At 35.3% G+C, this 27,193-nt stretch overlaps 1 protein-coding gene across 3 annotated transcripts in view; it reads left to right on the top strand.

Moving 5' to 3' along the window:
• Positions 1-27,193, top strand: part of MAGI2 (membrane associated guanylate kinase, WW and PDZ domain containing 2) — a 1,365,890-nt gene that overhangs the window by 892,980 nt on the left and 445,717 nt on the right. For all 3 annotated transcript variants that reach the window (XM_047694173.1, XM_047694175.1, XM_047694174.1), the window contains exon 6: positions 7,968-8,047. In XM_047694173.1, coding sequence (XP_047550129.1) covers positions 7,968-8,047 — 80 coding nt within the window. The remainder of the gene's footprint in view (positions 1-7,967; positions 8,048-27,193) is intronic.

The raw sequence follows: 27,193 nt of genomic DNA, 5'->3' as shown, positions 1-27,193 counted from the left end.
TATATGTCTCAGTACTTAACAAGTTCTGCCTTTAGAAGATGAGGGGGTTTTTTTTGGTTGTTGTTTTTGGTACTGAACACAGGGGTCAACTATATTTCCCACACTTTTCAGAACTGCTTCCTTTGATGAATATGTAAAAGCAGATTCCTTTTATCGTTCACAGTGATATTTAATGAGAAAAAGTGAGTATCTGAGAAAACATTTTTAAACAGTGGAATTTTAAAATGTGTGTGAATGCTCTCTTCTAAACATGCTTTAAAGCATTTATAATGTCTTCTGTTTAGTAGTTTTCATAAGACTTTGAAGTACATAATTCTGTTTAAACCCAGTCGTTTCCTTAATTCTTAACATCATACTCATTAATAATGTCTTTTAAAATACACAGCTTATTAATTGTAAATCAGATTAGTAATAATAGTTACAACATATTGAGCACCTACTTTGTTCAGACTGTTCAGGTTACCTGAAGGGTAGTAGCTAATATATTCAGCTTTTACATTGTGCTCACTTCCTTCTCACTTTAGAAAGCTGAGGATTGTAGAAGTAAGTAACGTGCCCATGGTCATATAACCAAGAATTCACAAAGCCAGTGTTCTTTGACTCCGTTTACTCAACACATCTGTATAGAGCACATACCATGTGCTGGGCACCATTTTAAACCCTGGGAATACAATAGTCAACAAAACTAACTAGGATTCATACTTTCATCAGATACAGCCTTTCTCCAGGGTCCTTGTTCTCCATCATTTTGCTGTGGTGCCTGCATTACACATATTATATCATAACCACCTTGTGAGCATTTGATATACCCAGTTCATAGGTGAGATTCTAAGGCACCTTGGACAAATTAACATTCTTAAGGTCTCATAGTTCCATCACCTCACAAAGCCGCTACCATTACTCCATACTACCTCTACCATATCAGCAAATATTGGCTGAAATGAAAGTAAACTTTCATATTACAAATAGTATTGGTGTTTTCTTGGCCAGAAAGTCACTATTCCATAGGCGAAATGTTCCATAAAGCAGAGCTGCCATAGGGTGAATCTATATTGACATGCTTTGGAAATCCCACTACATCCCTTCTTTGTTTGGGAGTCAGTTTGGTTAGTGACATAAAAGACACTGCTATTGTTCTGGCAAAAAACAAAATGACAACAGGAACCTATTTGTTTACTACCATCTTCCTGAATGGCAGCGAACACCATGTCATCTTAAATAATAGATTTTTAAAAGCAGGCTTTTGAAACTGAAAATCAGGGGTGCCTGGGCGGCTCAGTGGGTTAAAGCCTTTGCCTTCGGCACAGGTCATGATCCCAGCATCCTGGGATCGAGCCCCGAGTTGGGCTCTCTGCTCTCTGCCTACTTGTGATCTCTCTCTCTGTCAAATAAAAAAATAAAAATAAAATAAAATAAAGAAACTGAAAATCACATCTGTGAAAAATGTCGTGACTGCACATGGTTTCCTAAATCATTGTCCAGGCTGAATTTGCTTTTAAATTCTCAGGAAGACAAACATATAATCTGTTTCCTCTTATGTTGCCATATCTGTAATTCTGTAAATTTTAAGTGAATTGTAATTACCATTTCAAAAAAATTAAAAACTTTTATTTATTAAAGAGGAGACAGAATACTTGGGAAATTTGTTGGAGAGAAAAGTAAAACCAGTTGTTTGGTATGAAGAACTCCAGGTTTCTTATTCTAAGTGCAGCATATCACCACCAGTCCAAAACGTGGTCTGGGCTTACTCTCTGTAATTTGTATTATAAAACAGTAGATATATTGAATTTTTTCATATTCTTTTTTATTTCTGCCTGTGCAAGACTCCAGTGCAATCCCCAGACAGAAAGTAATATGTTTTAGACAAAACAGTATGCGACTCACACTCATGATATCCTGAACACTATTAATAATAAAACCTCTCTAAAAAATGTTTTCTAAACATATGAAAGAAAATATGATGGCAAACTCACATAATTCACATGGTTATCAAAATTTGGGGGAATATTGTTTAGGAGGTCATTGTTTAGGAGGTCACGCTATAGAGGTCATTGACAATAGCTTTCTATGGCGATTACCAATGTATAAATAGAAAAAATAGTAAAACTGTGAAAGAATGGAGTCTTGAATGAAAAAGTTCCCACTGTTTATCATTCATTAGATCTGTCCAGTCATTGCCTTTAATCTTCTTTTTGGAAAGATTTTATAAAAGGAAGAGAAATTCTTCTAGGAAATGATGTAACCATCCTGAGGATTTTATTGACTATAATATAAAATGCATATAATATAAAATATATGTAATATACAAAATCAATTTATATACCTTTAAGAACTAATGTTTAGGGGCACCTGGCTGGTACAGTCCATAGATCATGAGACTCTTGATCATGAGGTCGAGTCCCACATTGGGTGCCGAGATTACTTTAAAAAAACAAAGAGAGAGCAAACACTAACATTTATTTTTTAAGTTATATAAAATGTAGTGAATCTCTAATTATTGTCTCAACCTATATGACAACTGCTGTTGAAACTTTAACATCCAACCACATATTGAACTGCCCCTCTAAAACTCTAAAACATTTACCTGGATCTTGTTTATCTTGTTCAAAAGATTATGCTTCTCGCAAACATCATTGACTTTAATATCTGACTATTCTTCTGGTGTAGTATTTCCCAGATGAAAATACATTTTACTATCAGTTAAAGACTAAGATTAAGAATTGGCTTGGGGGATGCCTGGGTGGCTCAGCTGATTAAGCCACTGCCTTCGGCTCAGGTCATGATCCCAGGGTCCTGGGATCGAGTCCCGCATCGGGCTCCTTGCTTGGCAGGGAGCCTGCTTCTCTCGCTGCCTCTGCCTGCCTCTCTGCCTACTTGTGTGTTCTCTCTCTCTCTCTCTCTCTCTCTCTGGCAAATAAATAAAATCTTTAAAAAAAAAAAAAGAATTGGCTTGGTAGGAGGACTTTTTAGATTCAACGCATGTGTTACTATTTTAAGTCTATTACTATTTTTAGAGAAAACACAGTGAGGGAATGTGTTTGATAATAAAAATTTCTTATTCGACTAATAAAATCTCAGTTGGTGAAGCATCATCTAGTGTTTGTGCAGTATTGAAAACATTATTTTGATCTGGGTGGCAATATGAAAGTAGGGGAGGAGAGAGCAAAAGGAAACTGAAGGAAGAGGTGGATGAAAGGAGGACATGTCTTAAAATTAGGTTTGAATCGGATCACCCATGAGGTTCCACTTATGAATACCTAAGAAACTGACTGGGAAAACGTAGAATAATGAAAAAATGGAACGGAGGATGGAGTGTGGCATGATCAATACGAAAATTTTCCACCTGGGTGATTCGGTCAGTTGGCTCTAGGATTCAGCTCAGGTCATGATCTCGGGATCCTGGGACCGAGCCCCACGTCAGGCTCCCTACTCAGTGGGGAGTCTGCTTGAAGGATTCTCTTTCTCCCTCTCCTTTGGCCACCTCCCCTTACTCACACTCTCTAAAATAAATTAATTTATTAAAAGGAAAAAAAATGCTCCCTGTTTGATAGCAGTTTTATTAGCCTAATTCTTTAATATAGCTTCTAAGACCTAATATTCATATGTAATATTCATATTCATATCTTGTAAATCAGGAATTTTAAGACTTTAGTTTGGAAATATATTCAGGTTGATTTCTGGGGTATTGAGAATGATTTGATAATTACCTAGTTGTATTCTAGGGACAGATGAGCCTAAGGTCCTCCTATGCTGCCATCTTAGCTCCACTTGGAAAAATATCCAGATCTGAATGGAGAACATATGATTCAAAAGTGATCTGAATGGAGAATTCAAGTTTATAAGGACAAAAATATTTCCAGTGATACTTTACGTGCCTCCTCAATCACAGTGTTCTTTCTTCCATCTCTGTGCACCTGCAATTTAATATAATACCTACTAAATACCAGACATTCAACACAAAGAGATTTAAGGTTGTGGTTACTATCTTCAAAAAGGAGATAAATGCCTCTATTTCCAAACTATTGGCAAAGGCTCTGAGAAACAAATCTTTGATTATTCTCCAAGGAAGTGAAATAAAAGCAACTCAGTATAAATAATAGTGTTAGGTTTAGTATGCCTTTGGTTTTAGAGCATAAGAAACTTGGACTTGGGAATCCTACATATCTGGGTCGAATGCCAGCTCTTTCACTTTTACACATGAGCTGTGTAACCTTGGGCAAGTTACTCACCTTCTCTGAAGCTTTGCTTTTCTAACTGTAAAGTGGAATTAAATTAAAAATATGAAGCCGCAGAGGCTCATTAGCATAAAATGAGGTGATGGGTATGAGAGTTCTAGTGCAGTTCCTAACAAAAGTAGACAATCAGGAAATGTTGCAAGATAATGAGAATAACTTTGCAATGATGTGCCATAATGTCAGCTGCTTTTCCTGTCCAAGAGAAGCATTTTCTGTGTGAAAAGAATGTTTCTCCAGGAAGATAAAATGTTATTTAACCTGAACCTTTTGTCAGTTTGGCAAAGGTTAAACTTAGAAAAATGCACACACGCACACACACAGAAATGTCTAATTCATTATAAGTCAGCCTATCACATCTTCAAAGCCATTCTGTTATGAATTTAAACTAGTGTTGCAGAGTTAAATGAAATTTCACTTCTGGTTTATTCCAGTCCTCCAGATAGATTCATTATATAGTTTAACATCAGGGAAGAGTTTGGATAAAACATTTTTTAAGGTTTTTATCTTTAAAATATTATCTATTAAGGTTTATTAATCTGGCATTGATTGAACTTGAATAGCTACTGACTTTACTCACTTTTCATGATCATCACATTAACTCTATCCATAGAAATACATACAAAAGTGGACTACTGTGATTCAGCATTCCTAGAAAATATTTGTTTCATTCCCCAACTAGAGGAAAAAAATTTCTTTGCAAATGCAGTATGTATTTGTGTATGTGTCTCTGTTTAAGAAACTAGTATCAGAATATAAGATCATATAACATTAGCCTCTTACCTTCCTGTCATTTGTGCACCACACAGTTGGCTCAGATACCGAAAACTGATGTCTTGTTTAAATCTACTTTAGCAGTCGAAGTGAAGAGAAATCACATCCTCAAACTTGAGGAAAAGTGGTATGTAGATTGTGAAAAATCCCTCAATGATCCCATTTTGTACAAGTTTCCTGTCCAATGTTTAATCCCATCTTCAAAGCTAATTGTCAAGGTTAAAAATATATAATTTAAGGGACATGGAAAAGCCACTTGGTCTGTTGTCTCCCAAATGCATTAAAAATATCCCCTTTGTAAGGTATCCTAAAGAAGCACCCAAATTACAAGTCTAGGGAGAGCCACTATTGGAAAATATTGCATGTATCTTCATGTGATGTTTAAGACTAACCCACATTTTTTTCAGAATCATTTCAGATGATCAGCTAAAAATGCTGTTCACTGTAAGAGACTCCATCTGCCAAAGTGTATTAAAGTGACATACCATTAATGCTAGTTCATCCTAAAAAAAAAAAAAAAAATCATCCTGTAATGAAATGCATTGTATAAACTCAGGAAAGCTAGGAAACTCACAGTTCTCTACAAAATTAGCCATTGAGACCAATGATAGTGTGGTACAGAAATGGTAATTTGACTCCCTGAAATGGCTCAGTAATGGCTCCTTACTATTTAGCTATAGGTGTGTTTGCTTTTGTGAAAATGTCTTACAGACCTAGAAATAAATGACTTTTCTCCAAAATGAAGAAAGGGTTTTGAAGAAGCAAGCGTGCTTAAAACGAAGGGAAATGAATTTTCCTTGCCCACTTCCCAGCATCTCTCCCTACCACATAAAAACATAGACGTGAACACATCTTACACACAAATGCACTTGTGTGCACACATGCGCACGTGCGCGTGCACGCACACACACACACTTTGTACTGAAGGCATGTCTATAAAAAACATTTTTAAAAGTGAATTTGTTTTTTTCAAAATGGGAGCAGCAAACACTGAACCAGTCCACTAACATACTTGGGGTGGTCCTCATCTCCTTCCGTGAGCATCTTTAGTTCAGAGGGAAAGACTAGATGATATTGGTATGACTACAAATGAGGACCCAAATGAGATGAAAGTGTCTGCAATACTTTACTTGCTTCTGAAACTTGATAATAAAGCACCATCAGGCTTTGCAAAGGTCAAACTGGGAGAAAATAAAAGCTAGCATACTCTCCTGATGATTTGTAATTTAACCAAATTCACAGCCTTTATCTGATCAAATTATGAGAGCCCTGCTTAGAGGCATCAATCATGGTGAAGTTCCTATGTGATGAACACGATGGAGAGCATTTTTCTCTTTAGCACACATGAAAGTCGGAAATGAAAGGGAATCTTTTTCAGGAGCAGAGATTTCTTGACCTTAGGATCTTCATGTCTTCATTTTCAAATCAGAGGTGGCTCTGCACATAGCTGGGATCATCATCCAGAAAACATGAGGTGCTTTAACACCTTGGGCTTGCTTCCCCACTGCCCGGCTTGTCTCCATCTTTCCTCCTTTCTGCCTTAAAATTTTTTTCCTTAGATAAGCACCTGGTCTCTATAAGTTTGCTCTTAAATATGCTGCCTGGGAGAATTTTCTGACCTTTGCTTTAAGTGGAGATTTGTCCCTCAGGTTCTCTAGCTGATGCTTATGTACGTTTTTATACAATAAAACATAGTTAAATTTCAAAGAAGAAAGAAAAGATACATGTGAAACGGTTATCATTTGACTTTCATCATTAACATTGGACTTTCTTACAGTGTGTTGAAATATCCCTGTTATTTGGCTTTACTTTATATTTCTAAACTATTCTCTGCTGTTCCCTTTAGTGTTCCATTGATGGCCTTTTGACTCTTCCCTGTATGAGCCTCACACTTTCCCACATCCATGACTTTGTTCATGCTTTTTCTGGAAGCCCTCACAAATGTCACATCCTTGATGATTTGTCCACTGGTAGATGAGATCACTTGAGACAGCTGTACACAGCAAAGACTTTAGTTCCAAAGAGCAGTTTTGAGCTTTTGAGTGGTTCTCGAATTATAATGTGCATAAAAATCACCAGGAGTGCTTGCCAATGATGGAGATTTTGTGGCTCCACCTCAAAGATTCTGATTTCGTACTTCTATGAAGCCCCAGAATTGTGCACTGTTAATCACCAGGTGACTCCAATGCAAGTGATTCTAGGGCCTCTTTAAGAAACACTGTTCTAAAAACATCTCTCCTCTGTTTTTAAAATTCCTGACGAAAGGCTTCCCAAAAAACATTCTTTTTTTTTTTCCAAAGCAAAATGTCATCAAAATTATTATTAATTCCCAGAAATTCCATTCTAGAAACATTCGAATACAGGCATTTTTACCCTCTGCCTTCCTGGCCAGATTGAAAGTATTTAGATGGAATACAGCTAAATATGGGTTAATGACATTGCTATTAATCACTTTTTGAGAAAATGTAGGCATCCTGAAAACATGCTGTAATTTTCGTCACTTTTATACTGCCGCTGCCAGCTCTGGAGTTAGAGAGTAACAAAACAATTCTTTATGAAAAGGGCAGGTTTAAGATGAAAATAATTATTTTGTAAAAGTGAGGAAACAGTATCAGAGCCTGCGAACTGTGCTCTTCCAACTGGAGAATCCTGTGTTTGTAATAAATTCCTTTTGCTCTGGATGAGTTCTGCATTTTCAATGAGGTTAACTTGGCAACATTCTAGTTGATTTTAATAAAAATAGCTGCTTTGAGGACAGGGAGCTGAGGTTGCCAAATTTACAGCTGCCTTGCACAATTACTCTTACACTACCTTCAGGGTTACTTAGAACCAGTAAGCAAATTAAGTGTATCGATTGCAATTTTGTTGGACTAACACCCCCCTCCTTTTTTTTTTTTTTAAAGGAATAAACTTGATTCCCTTCAGTATGTGTCTGTTCAGAGTGATCTCTTTTCTTTTCAGCCATAACACAAAGACAACATCATGGCTGGATCCACGACTTGCGAAAAAGGCTAAACCTCCAGAAGAATGCAAAGAGAATGGTAGGTCACTAAGTTCCTACGATGTTTCTGCGTTGCACTTGTGAGCGTGTTTGTGTTTCTTAAAGGAAGGTCTCACCTCAAGAAGCAGCCATGTGGTTGAGATGGTTGGAAAGATGTAATATTTAATGCTCAGCTAGGAGAGAGAATTAACACGGCTTTTCAGCAGTGCCATGTGGTTTTCCTTTCTCTGTCTGAGGAGATGGTGCTGGATATCACATTTCTGTCATCTCTGTTGGTTCTCTGTGACTCCTGGCCTGACTTTCCCCCACCTTCTAAGGACTTTTTGTTTGCAATATGTCTCTCTGAGGATTCTGATCTTTTCGCTGGAATCGAACATGTTGTATGGAGAAACACTATTGTGGAACCATAAATAATATGGATTTTTGTGTTTAGAAGCATGGCCTTCTGCTAGTTATTAAGGAATCGGTGGTATAAAGGTCTATACATAGGGCTACTTTCCTTTAATCAGATATTTGAATTAAATAACCAGTTGCATGAATATCCTGGGTTCTCTATACTATTTTCTCGTTCCCAGTGTAATAATATTAACTTGCTTAGAAGTCAGCTGTTTTCATGTATGGGAAGAATGTTTTTAAACAGTTTTGAGGATTAGATGAGTATAAACCTTGCTTTGAATTTAGTAAATTACATACATGAAGTCTGTTAGAGATGATACTTGTGATTTTTAAAGATACTGAGTTTCATGTGAAAAGAACACTTAAAATTTAGCTAAAATGATAAATAACATACTCTCCTTGTGATTATTTGACCACAGTCCAGCCTTTATCTCCTCAAGCCACTAGAGTCCTGTTCACAGGCACCTATCTATGAGAAGCTCTTAAAGGTAGAGAAAGTGATGAAGAGAGTTCAACTTTTAAAGAAGTTTCTGAAAAGTCAACTTTGTAAAAAGTCTCTAATTCTGAAAGTCCTTTGATTTTAACAATAGTTCTGGCTTTCTCAGATAATATTTTGCTAATGTTCATTTCCATAAGATAACTGTTGACAAGCCAGTTATATACTGAGTTAAATTTAAAAAAAAAATTTTAGTGTAACATTTATATGTACATATTGGAATGCATAAATATCCAGTTTTTAATCACTATCTACATTAAATTTTATATTCATAGCTGTATCTCTATGCCTTCTGTATAATAGCATGACTGCATGTGGTAGAATCCCATAAAATTATTATGTGACCTGGACTTTTGAACACCATTAGGATATATATTTCATTGACACCAATAAGACAAGTGCTGCAGATTGTAATCGGTTATAAATTAAAATGGCCTGCTCTGCTATGTATGGAAGTTACAATTTACTTTTGCCACAGATGTAAAACCTTAGTATATCCTAATTAAAATGAATTTAACGATTTGCAGTGCTATGACATATTGAACTTCTCAGCTGTCTTATTCTTTTCATCAGAAAAAGCTATTAAAATCAAATTTTAAAATTCTGGGAGTGTTGTAGGCATAAGACATAGCATAACTTTAGTATTCCAGTGGACCAGTTTTTTCCCACATCTGCTCTTGTCTGTCTTCTCAGGATGGTAGGTACCTAAAATATGAAGCCAGCGTCTGGGAAGTGCACATCACTGACAAAAAACGAGTCCTAGAATACAGTCTTGTAGTTCACAATGATTTCTAACCAGTCAATTACTATTTGTCTTCCTTTTCTACAAAATAAATAACTCCTAGATTTTATTCCACACATTATTGGAATGTTTTACAATGGAAAATAACATTCTAGTTAGTTAGAATAATATTATTCCAGACACATATTTTGAGTTTTCTTGCCAAGAAAGTTGCTTTCAGGTAATAGTGTTACCTCTGTTGTATTTTTCTTTAAAACACAGGTTAAAATTGCATATTTAATCACCTGTTAATGGATTGCTGTTGAGCTCACCAATTAAATCAGGCTGCTTTATACATTCGGCTCAGGCCAAACAAAGTAGAGTAATTTTCTGAATGCTGGAATGTGTGTGAAATGTGTATAAAAAATTATACAGGCTCCAGATGATAAGATCTTTCTTAGGCAAAGATTTGTCCTCTTTGTGCCCTAGAGATAGAGTGGAGGCTAATTCCTTAATCCAATCTGGAGTTGAGCCAATAGGAGGTTGGGCTGAGTTTTGATAAGACCCAGTTTATCTCTGGTTTGTTTCTGTGCTTAGGCTGTTTGCCCAGGGTTTTCAACCAAGAGCCCATTTGTAGGTCGGCAAGCGTCTTCTATAATGGGACAGGTCGCCTATATTTTAGGCTTTGTGGGTCATCCAGTCTCTTTGTAACTCCTCACTATGAAAAAGCAGGCAAATTCAATACATTACTAAAGGGCATGGATAGGTTTTGATAAACTTTGTTTATGAACAGAGAATTTGAGTTTCATATATGCTCCGAATTTTAATATTAAAATACTACTCTTGATTTTTTTTGGCAACCATTTAAAAGTATATAAATTGGTCTTCATTTCTGGACCATACAGAAAATAGAAACAGGCTGGATTTGGTCCACAGGACCATCCAGGCCCAGTGTGTTCATGTGGGGCCTTCTTCTTGGCAGGTCTTGAATGCCAATATTTTAAAAATATTTTTTCTTCTTAGTATTGCAAGACTGCCAAAAATCTGTGATGTATTTCAGGGGTTTTGGCTTAGCTTTTTTGCCTCTAGACCTTGCAGCTTCTGAATCTGACAAATGTCATCATGGGATAATGGGTTGTGTGTTTAAGATCTCTGAAGTCTATATATTGTCACTGCAGTCCCTCAAAACTCCTCAACTTTGTGCTGGCTTCCCTAACCTCCAGTGGTGGCCTTCTACCTAGGCCAAGTCTGGGTTCTTCCCACAGCCCACAATCCAAATCAGCTGCAAATTCTTCCCTTACCTCTCCAGGGTTTTCTACTCTTTAGAATCCTAGACCTGTGGTTTCAGCATTGCTCTGATCCTTTTAAGCTGTTCATTTTTCATTTTGTATAGATTTTCTTTGTGTTCTTATAGCTTATAAGCTTCTCGTTCCATCCTACCTGGAAGCAAATGTTTTGTGCAGTACTTTTAAAAGGCATTTTAGACCTTATTGGGTTGCATACCATGAATTCTTGATTATTACCATAATTAATATTTTAATCTCTCAAAATGGAATTCCATGATGTTGTATATGTGCGCATACAATTAAGAGTTTACATAGGTCCCTGTGGATGTGGATGCAGACATGGATACATGTTGCAAATGTGGGCATTTGTGGTTCTGTTAACATAGGTGTGAAAAGTTAATTCCTTGATCAACTATAAAAAGAAGAAGCTGACTGAAAGAGAGATGGAAGGGAGGTATCTACTGATATAAATTATTCTTGGGTTAGAGGAAAAAACTAGCAAATGTTTTCTCATTGTTATCAAGGGGAATGTGGGAATAGACAGCTCCATACAAATACATATTGAACAGCTATCTATTGACATCACAGCAACCATTTTGATTTCTTACCTGCTACTAAACATAAAAGCCTACTTCCTTTTCTCACCATACAGTTGAAAATACTGAAGTCACTACATTCTGTGCATTTGTCATCGCTCTGTGTTTTTAGAGTTTCAGCACCAGTCGACATCACAGAAAAAAGTCTCCACCTAAAACTGGATTCTAATACTAGTATTTGGGGGAGTGCCATTTAGCAAGCCAAGATAGCCTTTTACAAAACACCACAGAAATCGCAGTTAACTGTTGAATGATTTGGAGGCAAGATCCGTGAACTGCGTATAAGACATCATCATATTTGCCCTCGGCCCTCAGAATCAATACCACAGGCTTTCTCCTGACACCTTTGCGATCACACACATCCCAGTGGTGACACATCCCCCAAGAATCACTGAACTAGGGTTAACATCAAAAGTGATTCTCAGGTCATGATCTTATGAGTCATGAGATCGAGCCCTGTGAAGGACTCTGCACTCACCTAGAGGAGTCTGAGATGGTCTCCGTCTGCCCATTCACTCACACACTCTCTCTCTCATAGATAAATAAATCTTTTTTTCTTAAATGACTCAAGCCTTGTAGGACCATTCTTTTCTTAAAGTTGAAAGGTAATTCAACTGTCACAGTTAGGAGTAAAGATTGTGTGAAATTTGGAGCCGTGGAAAGCTCTAATCCAAACACAAACCTGTGGGCTCTTGGGCAAGGTGCTTAATTTCTAAGAGCCTAGGCTTTCTTACCTGTAAAATGGAGAGCATATCTGTTTCATGCAGATTTAGTTTCACATAGAAGAAGGATAGTGCTTGTGATGCCACAGGCTCTGAGTAATTGCTCCTTTCTTTTCCTTTCTGTGTGTTCTGAGCCAACAAATTAGCCTCATAGAAGACAAAGGGAAGAATTCAGAATGGTTGGCCTACCTTAAAGGACTGGAATTATTCTAGAGTGTCCTGGAGAGATGGAAATGAAAAAACCCACATAGGCTAAAATTATCCACCTCCCTAATTCCAACCTAATATTGATAGATTGGAGGTTGTTCCCCGCCATTCTGTTATAATGGCTCTGAATTCTCACAAAGTTGTAATCACAGCTATGCGAACTAGGTGGATTCATTTCTAGATTCTATGTCTTTGAGTTATAAGGGAGTTTTCTCATGTTACTGTAAAAAAAAATTACATAATCTTAACGTGTTTACCTACATGAGAACTGCATTTCCCTTGACATTTAAAGCGTTGAGCTATTACTTTGTCTTTTAAAGAAAATGGTGTCCAAAGTACACATAAATGAAGACCGCATAAGCTGTATTTTGTAATATTTATTAAGTGTTTTTTTTTTTTCAAGAGAAGGAGGTTTATCTTTCTAAAATAATAGAAAACACTAATTAGTTTTAGGTCATTTCTCTTTTTTTTATCATTTCTTTTTTTCTTAATTCTTTTTCAAGGTTTTATTTACGTTTCAATTAGTTAACATACAGTGTAATATTAGTGTCAGCTGTACAATATAGTGATTCATCACTTACATACTGTGCTCATCACAAGTGCCCTCCTTAATCCCCTCCCCTCCTTCCCCCCCTCCTCCACCCATCTCCCCTCCAGCAACCCTCAGTTTGTTCTCTATAGTTATGAGTCTGTTTTCTGGTTTGCCTTTCTCTCCCCACTCCACCATGTTCATGCGTTTTGTTTCTTAAATTCCACATATGAGTGAAGTCATACAGTATTTGTCATTCTCTAACTGCCTTATTTCACTTAGCATTATACTCTCTTGCTCCATCCATGTTGTTGCAAATGGCAAGATTTCATTCTTTTTTGTGGCTGATATATTCTATTGAATATATATATATATATAATATATATATTATATAATAGAAATATATATAATATATAGAATATATAATGTATAGAGAATATATCAGCCATAAAATATATAATAGAATATATATAATATATATTTTATATAATAGAAATATATATGATAGAATATATCATATATAGAATATATATATATATATATATATATATAGAATAGGATAGTATGTGTGTTTGTGTGTGTATGTATATATACATACACACACATTCACCAGTCAGTGGACATTTGGGCTCTTTCTATAATTTGGCTATTGTTGAGAATGCTACTATAAACATTGGGATGCATGTATCACTTTGAATCATTATTTTTGTATTGTTTGGATAAATACCTAGTAATGTAATTGCCAGATCGTAGAGTAGCTCTACTTTTAACTTTTTGAGGGAAATCCATGCTGTTTTCCACAGTGTTATGCCAGTTTGCATTCCCACCAACAGTGTAGGAGGTCCTCTTTCTCCACATCCTCACCAACATCTGTTGTTTCCTGTGTTGTTAATTTTAGCCATTCTTACAGGTGTGAGGTGGTATCTTATTACAGTTTTGATTTGTATTTCTCTGATGATGAGTGATGTGTATCATTTTTTCTTGTGTTTGTTAGCCATCTGTATGTAGTTTTATGTCATTTCTTAAGTGAATTTCTTAACTGCCATGCAGATCAGGAAATGCATACTTTTATTTTCAGAGTTCACATTCTATTCCTAGAGTGCATAATTTATTTCTTTTTAGAATAGGGGCTTTGGCCTGTTGTCTCATTAAATTTGTATTGATAATTAGTGATTCTAATTTCTCAAGAAAAAATATGACCAAATCAGTTTCACCTTTGAATATTTGTTTTCCTAATCTAATAAACCTGCTGAGATTATGTTTGTAAAGCACCTTGACATTTTTCCATTAGGAAGAATTCAGTGAAACACACTTGAAGGGCACCTGGTGGCTTAGTTGGTCAAGTGTCTGCCTTTGGGCTCTGGTCATGACCTCGGGGTCCTGGGATCAAGTCCCTCATCTGGCTCCCTGCTTAGTGAGGAGTCTGCTTCTCCCTCTCCCTCAGCCCCTTACCTCCCACTCATGCACTCACATGCTCTCTCTCTCAAATAAATGAATAAAATCTTAAAAAAAAAAAAAAAAAAAACCCAGACTCTAAAGATACTATTCAAGTACAAGACTTTAAAATTGAAAAGTCATGGATATATTGAATTCCTATCTTTAAATATTACGAACTAACTAATTTGGATGTTATTTTATTTCTGTACTGATATTTAGGGTGTTTTATAAAAAATTGTTTAAAATATCTTAATATAAACTGTTCTTATTTTGCTAACTGGTGATTATTCATATTAGTCATGATTTTTTATAGCAGCACTTTGAGGTATGCTTTATCCAATGATATAGTAACCATTCCAATATTTTCAGCTTAGGAGTACTATGAAATACCAACACTTTAGGAATATGAATCTTTTGTGGAGGAAATAATAAAATCAAATGCAATTAAATTATATACCATAGATATTCCACTGCTTTACGCCAATACCAAATTATGCTGTTTATGGCTGGCGTCTGTCCTAATTGGTCCCAGTCTACTCTGATTGGTTAGTGTTCAGATCATGAAAATAGTTAAATATTTTGAATATCATTTTTGTACTAATAATTTATTTATTTCTCTCTTCTATCCACAGTCTTCATCATGGCTATAAAATAGTACCTATGTAAGGATTTAAAAATTCTGTCCTTTTATTCTTGATTTCTCAAGCTTCTTTTATGCTTAGGAATGAGTTATGTCTTGTGTTCATTGCTTAATGCGTGCAAGTTTGAAAATAATATGGATGTCATCAAATCTGCTTGTTCTGTCTGTATAGTAGCAAAATAATTTCAAAATATTTCAGATGTGACTTTCAGGATTTTTTATTTTGAAATATTTATAAATTCCTGGGAAATTACAAAAGCAAGTACAGGGAGGACCCAAACACCCCTAACAAAGACCCCAATATTAACATCTTACATAAATATGATACTATATAAAAATCAGAAAATTGACATTAGTACAATCCACAGAATTTATTTTACTAGTTATACAAGTACTGGTATGTGTGCATATGTGTGTGCATATATCATATATGTCACATATGTAGTTACATGTGACTATGGCCACAATCAAGAGTCATAACTCTGCCATCCCACAAGACTCTCTCATGCTACTGCTTTATGTGCATATCCATCCCCTCTCACTGCACAGTCCCTAACCCTTAACAACCACTAATCTGTTCTCCATGTCAATGTCTTTGTTATTTCAAAAATGTTCTATAAATGGAATTATACAGTGTATAAACTTTGGAGATTGACTTTTTTCACTCAAGTTAATTACACTGAAACACATTCTTGTGTATCAAGAGTTTGCTACTTTTTATGTACCACTGTTTAAGCATTTACCCATTTAGGACATCTAGGTTGATTTCAGCTCTTAGTTAATATGAAAAAAGCTGCCGCAAACATTTGTATGCAGGTTTTTGCATGAACATAGGTCTCTTATCTGGGATAAAAGTGCAGGAATGTAATTACTAGATTTTTGGAAAAGTACATTTTTAGTTTTAGAATAAATAGCTGAACTATTTTCCAGAGTGGCTATATTCATTTATTTCCCCACCAGCAATGAGCCAGTTTCTCTATATCCTTGCCAACATTTGGTGTTAGGACTTTATTTTTCATGTTGGTTATTTTGATAGTTATATGATGATATCGAATTGTGGTTTTAATTTGTATTTCCCTAATGGCTAATGATATTGAACATCTTTTCATGTAATTATTTGTCATCTGTGCATACTGCTTGGTAGTATGTCTGATAATGTCTTTTGCCCAATTTTTAATTAGATTATTTTTTTAGAATTCAGTTTTGAGGGTTATTTATATATTCTACATATAATAAGTTCCTTTATCAGGTACATTGTTTATCAACATTGTCCCCAGGCTACAGTTTTTACTTTTATCCTCTTAACAGGGTCTTCTGCAGAGAAAATGTTTTTAATTTTGATGAGATCAAATTTATCAGTTTACCAAATTTATCAATTTTTCCTTTTGTGAAACATGCTTTGAGTATCAAGTCTAAGAGCTCTTCCCTCAGCCCTAGATGCCAAAGATTTTCTCATTTTTTCCCTAAATTGTATACTTCAACATTTGACCTGTAGGTCTGTGATCTATTTTGAAATAATTTTTGTATAAAGTGTTAGATCTAGGTTGAGGCTTTTAAATTATTATTATAATAAACAATGGATACCCACTTACTCTAGCACCTTTTGGTGAAAAGGCTGTCCTTCCTCCACTAAATTATGTGTGTGATTTTGCCATGTCATTTGGGTTCCATTGATTGATCTATGTGTCCATCTGTGCACCAGAACCATCCTGTCTAGATTACTATAGCTATATCTTAAGCCTTGATATTGAGTAGACTGGTATTGCCTGCCTTATTTTTAAAAATATATAGGTAGAAGCTTTAGTTAATCAGAAAGATGTAACAATCCTAAATTCATATGCATCTGATAACATACCTTCAAGTTATATATAAAGGAAAAAATTACAAATCTGAAAAGAGAATTTGAAAAATTCATGGAGTGTATTTCTTCGTGTACCTCTCACTAGTCAATATATTAAACAGAAAAAAGAAGAAAAATTTGAGTAACAAATAGTAATCTTGATTGAAAATCCACAGACACCACACTTAGATGGAAAATACAATTCTCAAACACACAGAGTACTTTACAAACATTGAGTACATGGTAATCTGTAGAGCAAGCCTCAACAAATTTCAAAGTTGACATTCCTACTTTACAGAAAACTTATATATCAATAAAAAGATAACTAAAATACTGTCCATGCTTAGAAATATAAAAACACATTTTAATATGTGTATTTTTCCAAATTTTTTGAGATATAATTGACATATTAAATTATGTAAGTTTAAGATAAACAGCATTATCATTTGATACCCATATATATGATGAAATAACCAACACAGTAAGCTTAGTTAATACATCCAACAACTAACATAATTACCTTGTGTGGGGGATATGGGGATAAGAACATTTGAAATTTAGACTCTTAGCAACCTTCAACTATAATTTATAGTACTACTAACTATAATCACCATGCCATACATTTTATCTCCAGAGCTAATTTAGCTTATAACTGGAAGTCTATACCTTTTGACCAACATCTCCCCATTTCTTCCATTGCTTGGTCTTCCATTCTACTCTTGTTTCTATGAGGTTGTGGGAGAGGGAGTTCTAGATTTCATATATGAGATCATCCAGTATTTCTGTCTAACTTGTGCACAAGTTAGACCCTCAAGGTCCGTTCCTGTTGTCACAAATGGCAGGATTTCCTTCTTATAGCTGAAAAATATACCATTGTATATGTATATTACATTGTTTTTATCCATTCATCCACTGATGGACACATAGATTGTTTCCATTTGTTGGCTATTTTGAATAAAGCTGTAAGGAAGGTGGGAGGGCAGATACCTCTTCCAGTAGCGATTCAGTTTACTTCAGATATATAGTCAGAAGTAGAATTCCTAGATCATATGGTAATTCTATTTTTAATTTTTTGAGGAGCCTCCATATGTTTTCCATAGTGGCTGTACCAGTTTATATCCCTAGCAACAGTGCCCAAAGGTTCTCTTTTTTCTACATCTTTGCCAACACTTGATATCTTACATATTTTTAGTAGTTGTCATTCTAACAGGTATGAGATGTTATATCCTTGCGGTTCAGGTACAATTCCTTATGATTATGTCATCTTTGGAAAAAATGTGTATTCAAATCCTTTGCCCATTTTTTAACTGACTTTTTTTTCTTTTTTACTCTTGAGTTATATGAGTTTCTTATATATTTTGGGATTTTTAACTCCTTTCAGATAAATGGTGTGAAATATTTTATCCATTTTATAAATTGCCTTTTAAAATTTTTGTTTATTGTTCCTTTTGCTATTTAGAAGCTTTTCAGCTTGGTATAGTCCCATTTGTTTATATTTTATTTTATTGCTTGTGTTTTGGTGTCAAATCCAAAAAATCATTGCTAAGATCAATGTCAAGAAGTTTTTTCCTATGTTTTCTTCTAGTGATTTTTGGTCTCAGATCCTACATGTAAGTCTTTAATCCATTTGAAGTTCATTTTTGTTGTGCTGTGATCAAAGGGTCCTATTTAATTTTTCTGCCCATGACTATTCGGGTGTCTCACCACCACTTGTTGAAGAAAGTATACACCCCCCATTAAGTATCTTAGCTCTCTTGTTGAATGTTAGTTGACTATAAGTGCATGGGTTTATTTCTGGACTCTTGATTCTATCCCATTTGTCTGTGTTTCTCCTTTTATGCCAGTACCACACCATTTTGATTACTTTAGCTTTGTAATATAGTTTGAAATCAGTAAATATTATGCCTTGCCTTTTTTCTTTTTCTCTCTGGATTGCTTTTGCTATTCAGGGTCTTTATGCTTTCATATGAGTTTTAGGATTGTATTTTTATTATGTGAAAAATGCTACTGGAAATTTGATAGCAATTACATTGAGTCCATAGATATATCGCTTTGAGTAGCATAGACATTTTTGCAATACTAGCTGTTCCAGTACATATACACACAATATGTTTCCATTTATATGTGCCTTCTTAAGTTTTTTTTCTTTGAGTCTTATATTTTCAGTATACAGAACTTTGATCTCCTTGAATTTATTCTTTAGAATTTCTTTATTTTTTATTCAGTGGTAAATGGTATCATTTCTTTATCTCTTTTTCAGATAATTCATTGTTATTTCTCTATCCTGCAACTTTATAGAATTGTTGATTACTTCTGACAATTTTTTGGTATACTTTTTAGGGTTTTCTATATATAAGATTATACCATCTGAAAACAGATAAAATTTTACTTCTTTTATGATTCGAATGCCTTTCATTTATTTTCTTCCCCTAATCTCTTTGGCTAGAACCCTATTACTATGTTAAATAAAGTGGTAAGAATGGGCACCTTTGTCTTACTCTTGATCTTAGAGGAAAGATTTTCAGCCTTTCATCCTTGAGTAGCTCTGGGCTTGTCAATATTGCTTTTATTATGTTGAGGTACATTTATTTCTTCTATGCCTTAGTTGTTGAGACTTTTTTATCATGAAAGAATGTTGAATTTTTTCCATTTTTTTGTGTATCTGTTGAGATGACCAAATGACTTTTCTCTTTAATTTCATTAATATGGTGTGTCATACTTACTGATTTATATATGTTGAACCATCTTTGCATCCCAGTGGCAGATTTCACTTGGTCGGAGTGTATGATTCTTTAATGTGCTATTGAGCTCAATTTGCTAATATTTGTTTGAGAAATTTTCCATCTATATTTATCAGGGATGTTATTAATTTTCTTGTAATTTTCTTTGTCTGCTTTTGTATCAGAATAATGCTGGCTTCATAAAATGCCTTTAGGAGTATACGTTCCTCTTCAGTTTTTTGAAAGCATTATAGAAGGATTGGCATTAATTTTTCTTCAGATGTTTGGTAGAATTCACCTGTGAGACCATCTAGTCCTGGGTTTTTCTTTGTTAAAAAGTCTTTTTTATGATAATATTTTTATGAAAATTGCGGTATTTTTTAATGACTATTTGTTGAATTATTTCTGGGGCATCTATAGTGGAAGGGCAGGAAAAAGTGAGCCCATACTATCTTCTCTGGGACCAGATGTCTAAATACTACATTTGATACTAAATGATAACAATGATTTAAGTTTTATTTTACTATATACTCTTTCTTTTCCATCTACTAACACTTTTTAAGGTAGGTAGAGATTTTTAACTCCCACTTTTTCAGTTAATGTTGCATTAAGTGAAATAAGGCATTCCAAAATTTTAAGGGCCTTGTCTAATAAATATAAATTAAAAAATGAGGGTGAATCCAGGTCATGCAAGTTTGAGATAGATCTCAATGTTACGTCCATCAGGCGACATCATAATGTTTTAGCTGGAGACACTAAGCCCTTAAATTTTTGTTAAAAAAACTGGTTTAAAATATTTTTACTTTACAATTTTGCATTTTAAAAAATGAAAGAGAACTTTTTCATATATTCGTAATATTTTCTCTGGGATATCAAATTTATAAATAGACCAATCCATACAATTTTATGATTGAATAATTTAATTGTCATTTGGTTTATGTTCTTAAATTAGCTGAGTGAATTTAGCTTTCTGAAGGATGTTTTTAAATAAGTAGTGATGTATATTTTGTCTTTCTCAATTTAAAAAATGAATAAGCTTTTGTTGGTTTTTATGCCTTCACAATATTTAAATATCTTCACTGTAGTCCACATAATGTTGGAACAATTTCTTTAAGAACTAAAATGGGGATATCTGTCAATCATATTGTGAGACACAGTGTTATGTATCCCTCAGTGGTTAGATCTGTTCAGCAATGCAGAAAGCAAACAGAAAGGTGAAGCTGTGATCTGCATTTTACAGACAAATTCTTCAAGAAGTAGGAGAAGTAGATCCAGATCATCAACCCAAAGCCAAGCAATGAGCATTAACTATGGCATGTAGTTGGGGGGAGGAGGGAGAAGGTCTAATTTTAGTTGCTGAGGTAACATGATTTGATTTCCCTCTTGGTACATGTAATTTAAAGATTTCCTAAATTGTATGCATTACAAAACAGTGTATTCCAAAACAGATGACTATTTGAAAAGCATTTTTTTTTTTTTTTTACTAATTCAAATGAAATATGAGCACTTATGATATAATCCAGTGTATGATTGTGGCCAAACCACCAAGCATCTCAAAGTGCCTGGTATAATACATGTTCAGTGAGACCACTCACACAGCTATAGTTAAGGGCCTATCCATGTTACTATTAAAAACTCATGTCTTTAAGAAATTATATTTCTAAGAGGTTAAGATTTTATGTGCTCTTTGTAGAAGCAACTTGGATTTAAAAAGTTGCCTTAGACATAAAGGGGCAAACACCATTTGATGCTTTGATACCAAAACTGTGTGAGAAACCCAAATAGATTTAGAACCATTATTTCCAAGGTACCACTTCAAATCAGCAATAAAAATCAGTAGGAAATTTTATTGACTGTATTTGTTCTTGAACTTCTTACTAGTAAGTAATAAATCATAGAGATTGTATTATCTTCACTTTTTTGACCCATAAAATTATACTCAACAATTTCATTTTGGTTTCCCAATATTTGCTTTCAATAAAAAAAAAGTCTTATCTCTCTTCTTCCACATTATCTTTTCAGTTTTCTAGCATATCTTTTATCTTTGCCTCCTACTTGTTTGCTTAACCTAAATCTTTTCTTTGAGGTTGTTTTATTCACTCCTTCAGTGATGTGAGTCTACCCAAAAAAGTGGCCTTTTCCCTTTGATTCTGATACTCAATTATTATATATCATTAGTCATTTTATTCCTTTTAACATGGATTATCTACCTGCAAACAAAGCAGGTCGATCCATTTGTCCATATGACAAATATTTGTTGTATATCTGCACCGCTTACAGAGTTGAACTATGCCCTTGGAAAAAGTGTAAATAAATGCAACCCGTTCTTCAAAAAGCAATATAATTGACAAGATAATATAGTCAGCTCTCCAAAATAATGAGGAAAGTTTAATAATGGTGTGAGGAATCATCCATCACACAAGAGGAAAATGAAAGACATTTGACCATGAACCGGAGTGTTCAAAGAAGGCTTGTTTTGAAAGATGTGGAATTTAAGCAGAATTTCATTTTATTTATTTATTTTTTTACAAGATTTTATTTTTAAGTAATTTCTGCACTCAGCATTGGGCTCAAACTGATCTCAACCCCGAGATCAAGAGTCACCTGCTCTACTGACTGAGCCAGCCAGGTGCGCCAAGAATTTTGAAGATGATTTGGATTTATAGTCACCCTTCAGTGTTCAGCTTCTGCTGAATTATTTCATTGGGTGACCTTCTCTTTCTAGTCTACTCCTTCTCCCTAGGTGTTGCTGCTTTCTCATCTTTATGCTGATGCCTCAATTTTTCCTTTCAACCCTGACTAATTCTGCCTGATGTTATTAATATGCACAAGTGCCACATCCATTTATCTTTACTCCATTAGATTTTATTCCTATTATGTTATTGTTGCTTAGGTAATTTTCAGTAACTCAGTCCTCCACTCCTATTCTAACCAGCTTTGTATTTGCTTTGCTATCTTTTCTTGCAAGTCCTTTAAAAGATATAAAACTTGTCCTTTCCATTACTAAAACTGTTATTCTTACATGTGTTCTTTCTTTTTTTTTTTTTTTAGCTTTAATTTTTATTTTTTCAGCATAACAGTATTCATTATTTTTGCACCACACCCAGTGCTCCATGCAATCCGTGCCCTCCACAATACCCACCACCTGGTGCCCCCAACCTCCCACCCCCCACCCCTTCAAAATTCCCAGACGTTTTTCAGAGTCCATAGTCTCTCATGGTTCACCTCCCCTTCCAATTTCCCTCAACTCCCTTCTCCTCTCCATCTCCCCTTGTCCTCCATGCTATTTGTTATGCTCCACAAATAAGTGAAACCATATGATAATTGACTCTCTCTGCTTGACTTATTTCACTCAGCATAATCTCTTCCAGTCCCGTCCATGTTGCTACAAAACTTGGGGATTCATCCTTTCTTTCTTTCTTTTTTTTTTTTTTTTTTTTTTTTACAGCTTTATAAACATATATTTTTATCCCCAGGGGTACAGGTCTGCGAATCGCCAGGTTTACACACTTCACAGCACTCACCATAGCACATACCCTCCCCGATATCCATAACCCCACCCCCTCTGTGTTCTTTCAATCTTTAGTCCATATTTTTGTGTATGAAATCCTTTATTGCCAGAAAATATTTCTTACATTTTTTGAAATGTATTGTCTTAAAATTACCTCTTTCCAAATGGGCATCTCCTTTCACTATTCATGATAACGTACCATCAGCTATTCCTTCATTCTTACTTTTCATATTCAGTGTAAATCCAGGGTTTGTGTCTTTATATTCAAGATTCTGCATGAGTTCTGTCTCACTGCATTTGGTTACTTTTTCTTGGGAACACCACCAGCTGTTGTTACTGTTTTCTGTATTCCATTCTGATTACGAGTGCTTTATTTTTTAAAAAAGTCAGATTTAAGCAATCTTATTTTTCCTTAAGACTACAGTTCAAAAAGGTCCATGTACCAACTTGATATATTGACAACACATGGATTTGACCCCAAGTGGTGAGGGATCACCTGATAAAATTATGACTCAAGGAAGGGATAGATGAATAAATAATCCGAAGTACCATGAGTGTTTTGGACTTCATAGTATATTTTATTTTGTAACAACAACAAAAATTCAGTTTCCAAAAATTTGAGTTTTCAACAAGAACATCAAGTTTTCTCTCTTGAATTGAGTTCCCTGTGTCTATGTGCACACATGTTAATTTTAATAAATCTTACATATACTATATCTAAAATCTCTTACATGAAAAAAAAAACACTTTTCCCCCTTTAAATGGAGAAATTACTGTTAGCTTCTATGGATGGAATATTGTATGTCTCCATTATTTTTTTTAAAGATTTATTTATTTGATAGAGAAAGAGATCACAAGTAGGCAGAGAGGCAGGTGCAGGTGGGGGGAAGAAGGCTCCCCACTGAGCAGAGATTCCCAACGTGGGGCTCGATCCCAGGATGCTGGGATCATGACTTGAGCCAAAGGCAGAATCTTTAACCCACTCAGCCACCCAGGCACCCTAAATGTCTCCATTATTATCTGTATGGATTGACAGTTCCTATTTTATTTGTCTACTTCCATTCAGATTCCACCAAGAACATTTTTTTGTACAAAAACACTGGCCTCAGAAATGGAAGCCTGGTTGAGGCGAACTCAGAACTTACACTGAATTTTGAATGTATTTTGCCTAACAATTGGGCCTTAGAGATCCTTAGTAACTGTTCATATTTAATTTCATCAGTATCCTGGTGCTATGTCATATTAGCTCTTTTTCCAGCATACTTTTAAAATTACCCTTTGAGTCTGCAGCTCAGCTTTATATGTTTTCTTGAGAATGTAGCTGAATTATAATCCCATTTCCCAAGCAGATGTACTACATACAGATTTTTTTTTATCATCTCTGCAGAATTCATAACTAACAACTCACTGTATACCTAATAGCATAAAAGCAATGGGGGCCTTTACAAAACTTGTCAGGTGGAAAACCCAATTTGCAGGTCAATAAATAGACACATGTGATAGTTTAATCTTTTCCTCAAATAGGATAGCATTCCTCTTGGTTTTGTCTCACAGTAACACCAGTGTATGGGATGGTAAGAAAACCTTTGTAAACCCCAAAGCACTAAAGCCCACAAGTTGATGTTGCTATCGTGGTTCTAAGTGGCACCATCACCATCTGAGCCCCTCTTATCACAGGGGACAGTCTCCAGCATGCACTAGATGGGGATGGGAAACCAACACACTGAGTTTGAGTAGGTTGCAGTTCTTTCATGGCTATTTGCCTTTCACGTGCATCTGATCAAAGACCTCATTTAGTATTTGTCCTCACTCCTATCTTCCCTCTCTTTTCCCCTCCTACTTCTAGGCTCTTCCATTTAATGGCTTCTGACTTAGAGATTCCTACTTGTGAGTTCATTATGAGTGAAGAAGGTTGAAGAGGTGCTGTGTTTAGATCCCCCAAAAGGAAACCTATGCATCCATGCATGATTGCCTAAGAAATAAATATAGTGTGTATGTCTGTGTGCCTGTGTCCATGTGTTGTATATCATTGGGCATGGTGAAAAGTATGCCATAGTAAATACATCTGGGTTAATTAGGAAAGACTTCTTTTACAAAATGGACTCCTGTGCCAAGTTGTTTTTTTTTTTTTTGTAAGATTTTATTTATTTATTTGAGAGAGCAAGCAGAGGGAGGGACAGAGGGAGAAGCAGACTCTCCATCAAGCAGGGAGCCCGATGTGGGGCTCGATCCCAGGATCCTGGGATCATGACCTGAGCCAAAGGCAGATGCTTAACAAGTCACCTAGGCACCCCACCTCAGGTTTTATTTTTAAACAAATAATCTCTACACCCCGTCTGGGCCCCAACCCCATAATCCTGAGATCAAGAGTCATACGCTCCATTGACTGAGCCAGGCACCCCATGCTAAGTTTTCAAAAACACTGAAGAAGTATGCCATGACAGAGAGAGAGGAAAAACAAAACAAACATTTTATATGTGCAGATTGACTTGAGGATGATTTGGGGTGGGAGAGACCAATTAGGTTTTCCTGACTAAAGCTGGGATTGGAAGCAAGTGTAGTCATATGTAAGTAGATGAGCATAGTGAGGTAAAAGGCAGACATGTTGTAAAGTGATCGACCTCAACTGCTTTTGTGTACTTATTGTTTATAAAACATATTTATTTTCTAAAACATATATGCAGATGTCAGATTTATTCCTAACCAGCACTCCATGAAATATTAAAAGTTAATATCCTCATTATGACACTAAGACCTACAGAGGAAAATGATTTGCTCAAACCAGTTGATGGTTGACCTATAATTAGAATCCTTCCCTCGTGATTTGTTAGTTAGTGACCTTTCCCCATCTCGTATTGCCACTAAGCATGGGGCAAAGCCAGGGATAAAGAATGATCAAGAGTTCCTGGGATTTATAACGTTCATTCCTTCTCCAGGAAGATGCCAAGCATTAGTACCATTGTCGCTATCATGAACAGAAACCGAGAACAAGAACAAGGGCATGTTTAGGAGGTTGCTGCTTACTTCGCATTATATACAACCTGGAAATACTCATGTTTAGAAGAATGCTTGCATACTCTCCAACATTCCATAGGGTTTATAACGTCCCATTAAGTGGAATGATTTTACAGCTAACATTTACTAGTATTACCCAGAGCACATGGTACCTACCATTCTTAGAAATGTACTATTTCCTCAAGAGTGGTAAAAGCTGTCTTAAAATTTTTACTTTAGCTTAGCTTGGTTCCAGGGCAATATGCAATCCTTTAAAGAAAAGTTTTCTTTTTGGGGTGCCTGGGTGGCTCAGTGGGTTAAGCCGCTGCCTTCAGCTCAGGTCATGATCGCAGAGTCCTGGGATCAAGCCCCTTATCGGGCTCTCCGCTCAGCAGGGAGCCTGCTTCCTCCTCTCTCTCTGCCTGCCTCTCTGCCTACTTGTGATCTCTGTCTGTCGAATAAATAAATAAAATCTTTTTTTAAGAAAAGTTTTCTTTTTATTAAAAAAGGTGTTTACTGACTCCTTTACTGCCGTGCAGCAGATAGATCTAGTAAATATTATCGGTTGCTTTTTGGTTTCGTCATCGTTATTGTCTATATTAGTTTCATCTAAAAGTCGTTGCCTTTTATTCAAAGGTTGTTTTAAGGCTGTGTATGATATATCTATATAAAGTCATAAACAAAGCTAGCAAATAAATAACTATTAATTTTTTGACTAAGTGGGAAGTAATGAAGTTTGGGGAACTACATTTTGCCATGAAAGTGAATTTATTATTGCAGCAAAATTAGTGATCATGTTTGAACCTAGTTATTGTAATAATTTAATACTATCCAGATACCTCTGAGCCATGGGACTACAGAAAAGAAACATACGATAGTCAGTAAGAATGTGGGCTCTCTCTGAAGCCATACTGCTTGGGTCCAGATCCTGGTTCTGCCTTTTACTGGCTGTGTGAACCTGGACAGTTTATAGAGTCTTGGTACCTCAGTGTCCACATTGCTACAAATAGAAGTAAAAATTGATCTTTTCATCACAGTGAAAATTGAATGGATTAATATATTCAATGTGCTTAGAAAAATGCCTGGCATAT

This window comes from Lutra lutra, chromosome 11, assembly GCF_902655055.1.
Source record: "Lutra lutra chromosome 11, mLutLut1.2, whole genome shotgun sequence".
Lineage (NCBI taxonomy): Eukaryota > Metazoa > Chordata > Mammalia > Carnivora > Mustelidae > Lutra > Lutra lutra.
Note: the sequence above shows the minus strand (reverse complement) of the source record. Positions and strands in the feature narration are given on the sequence as shown.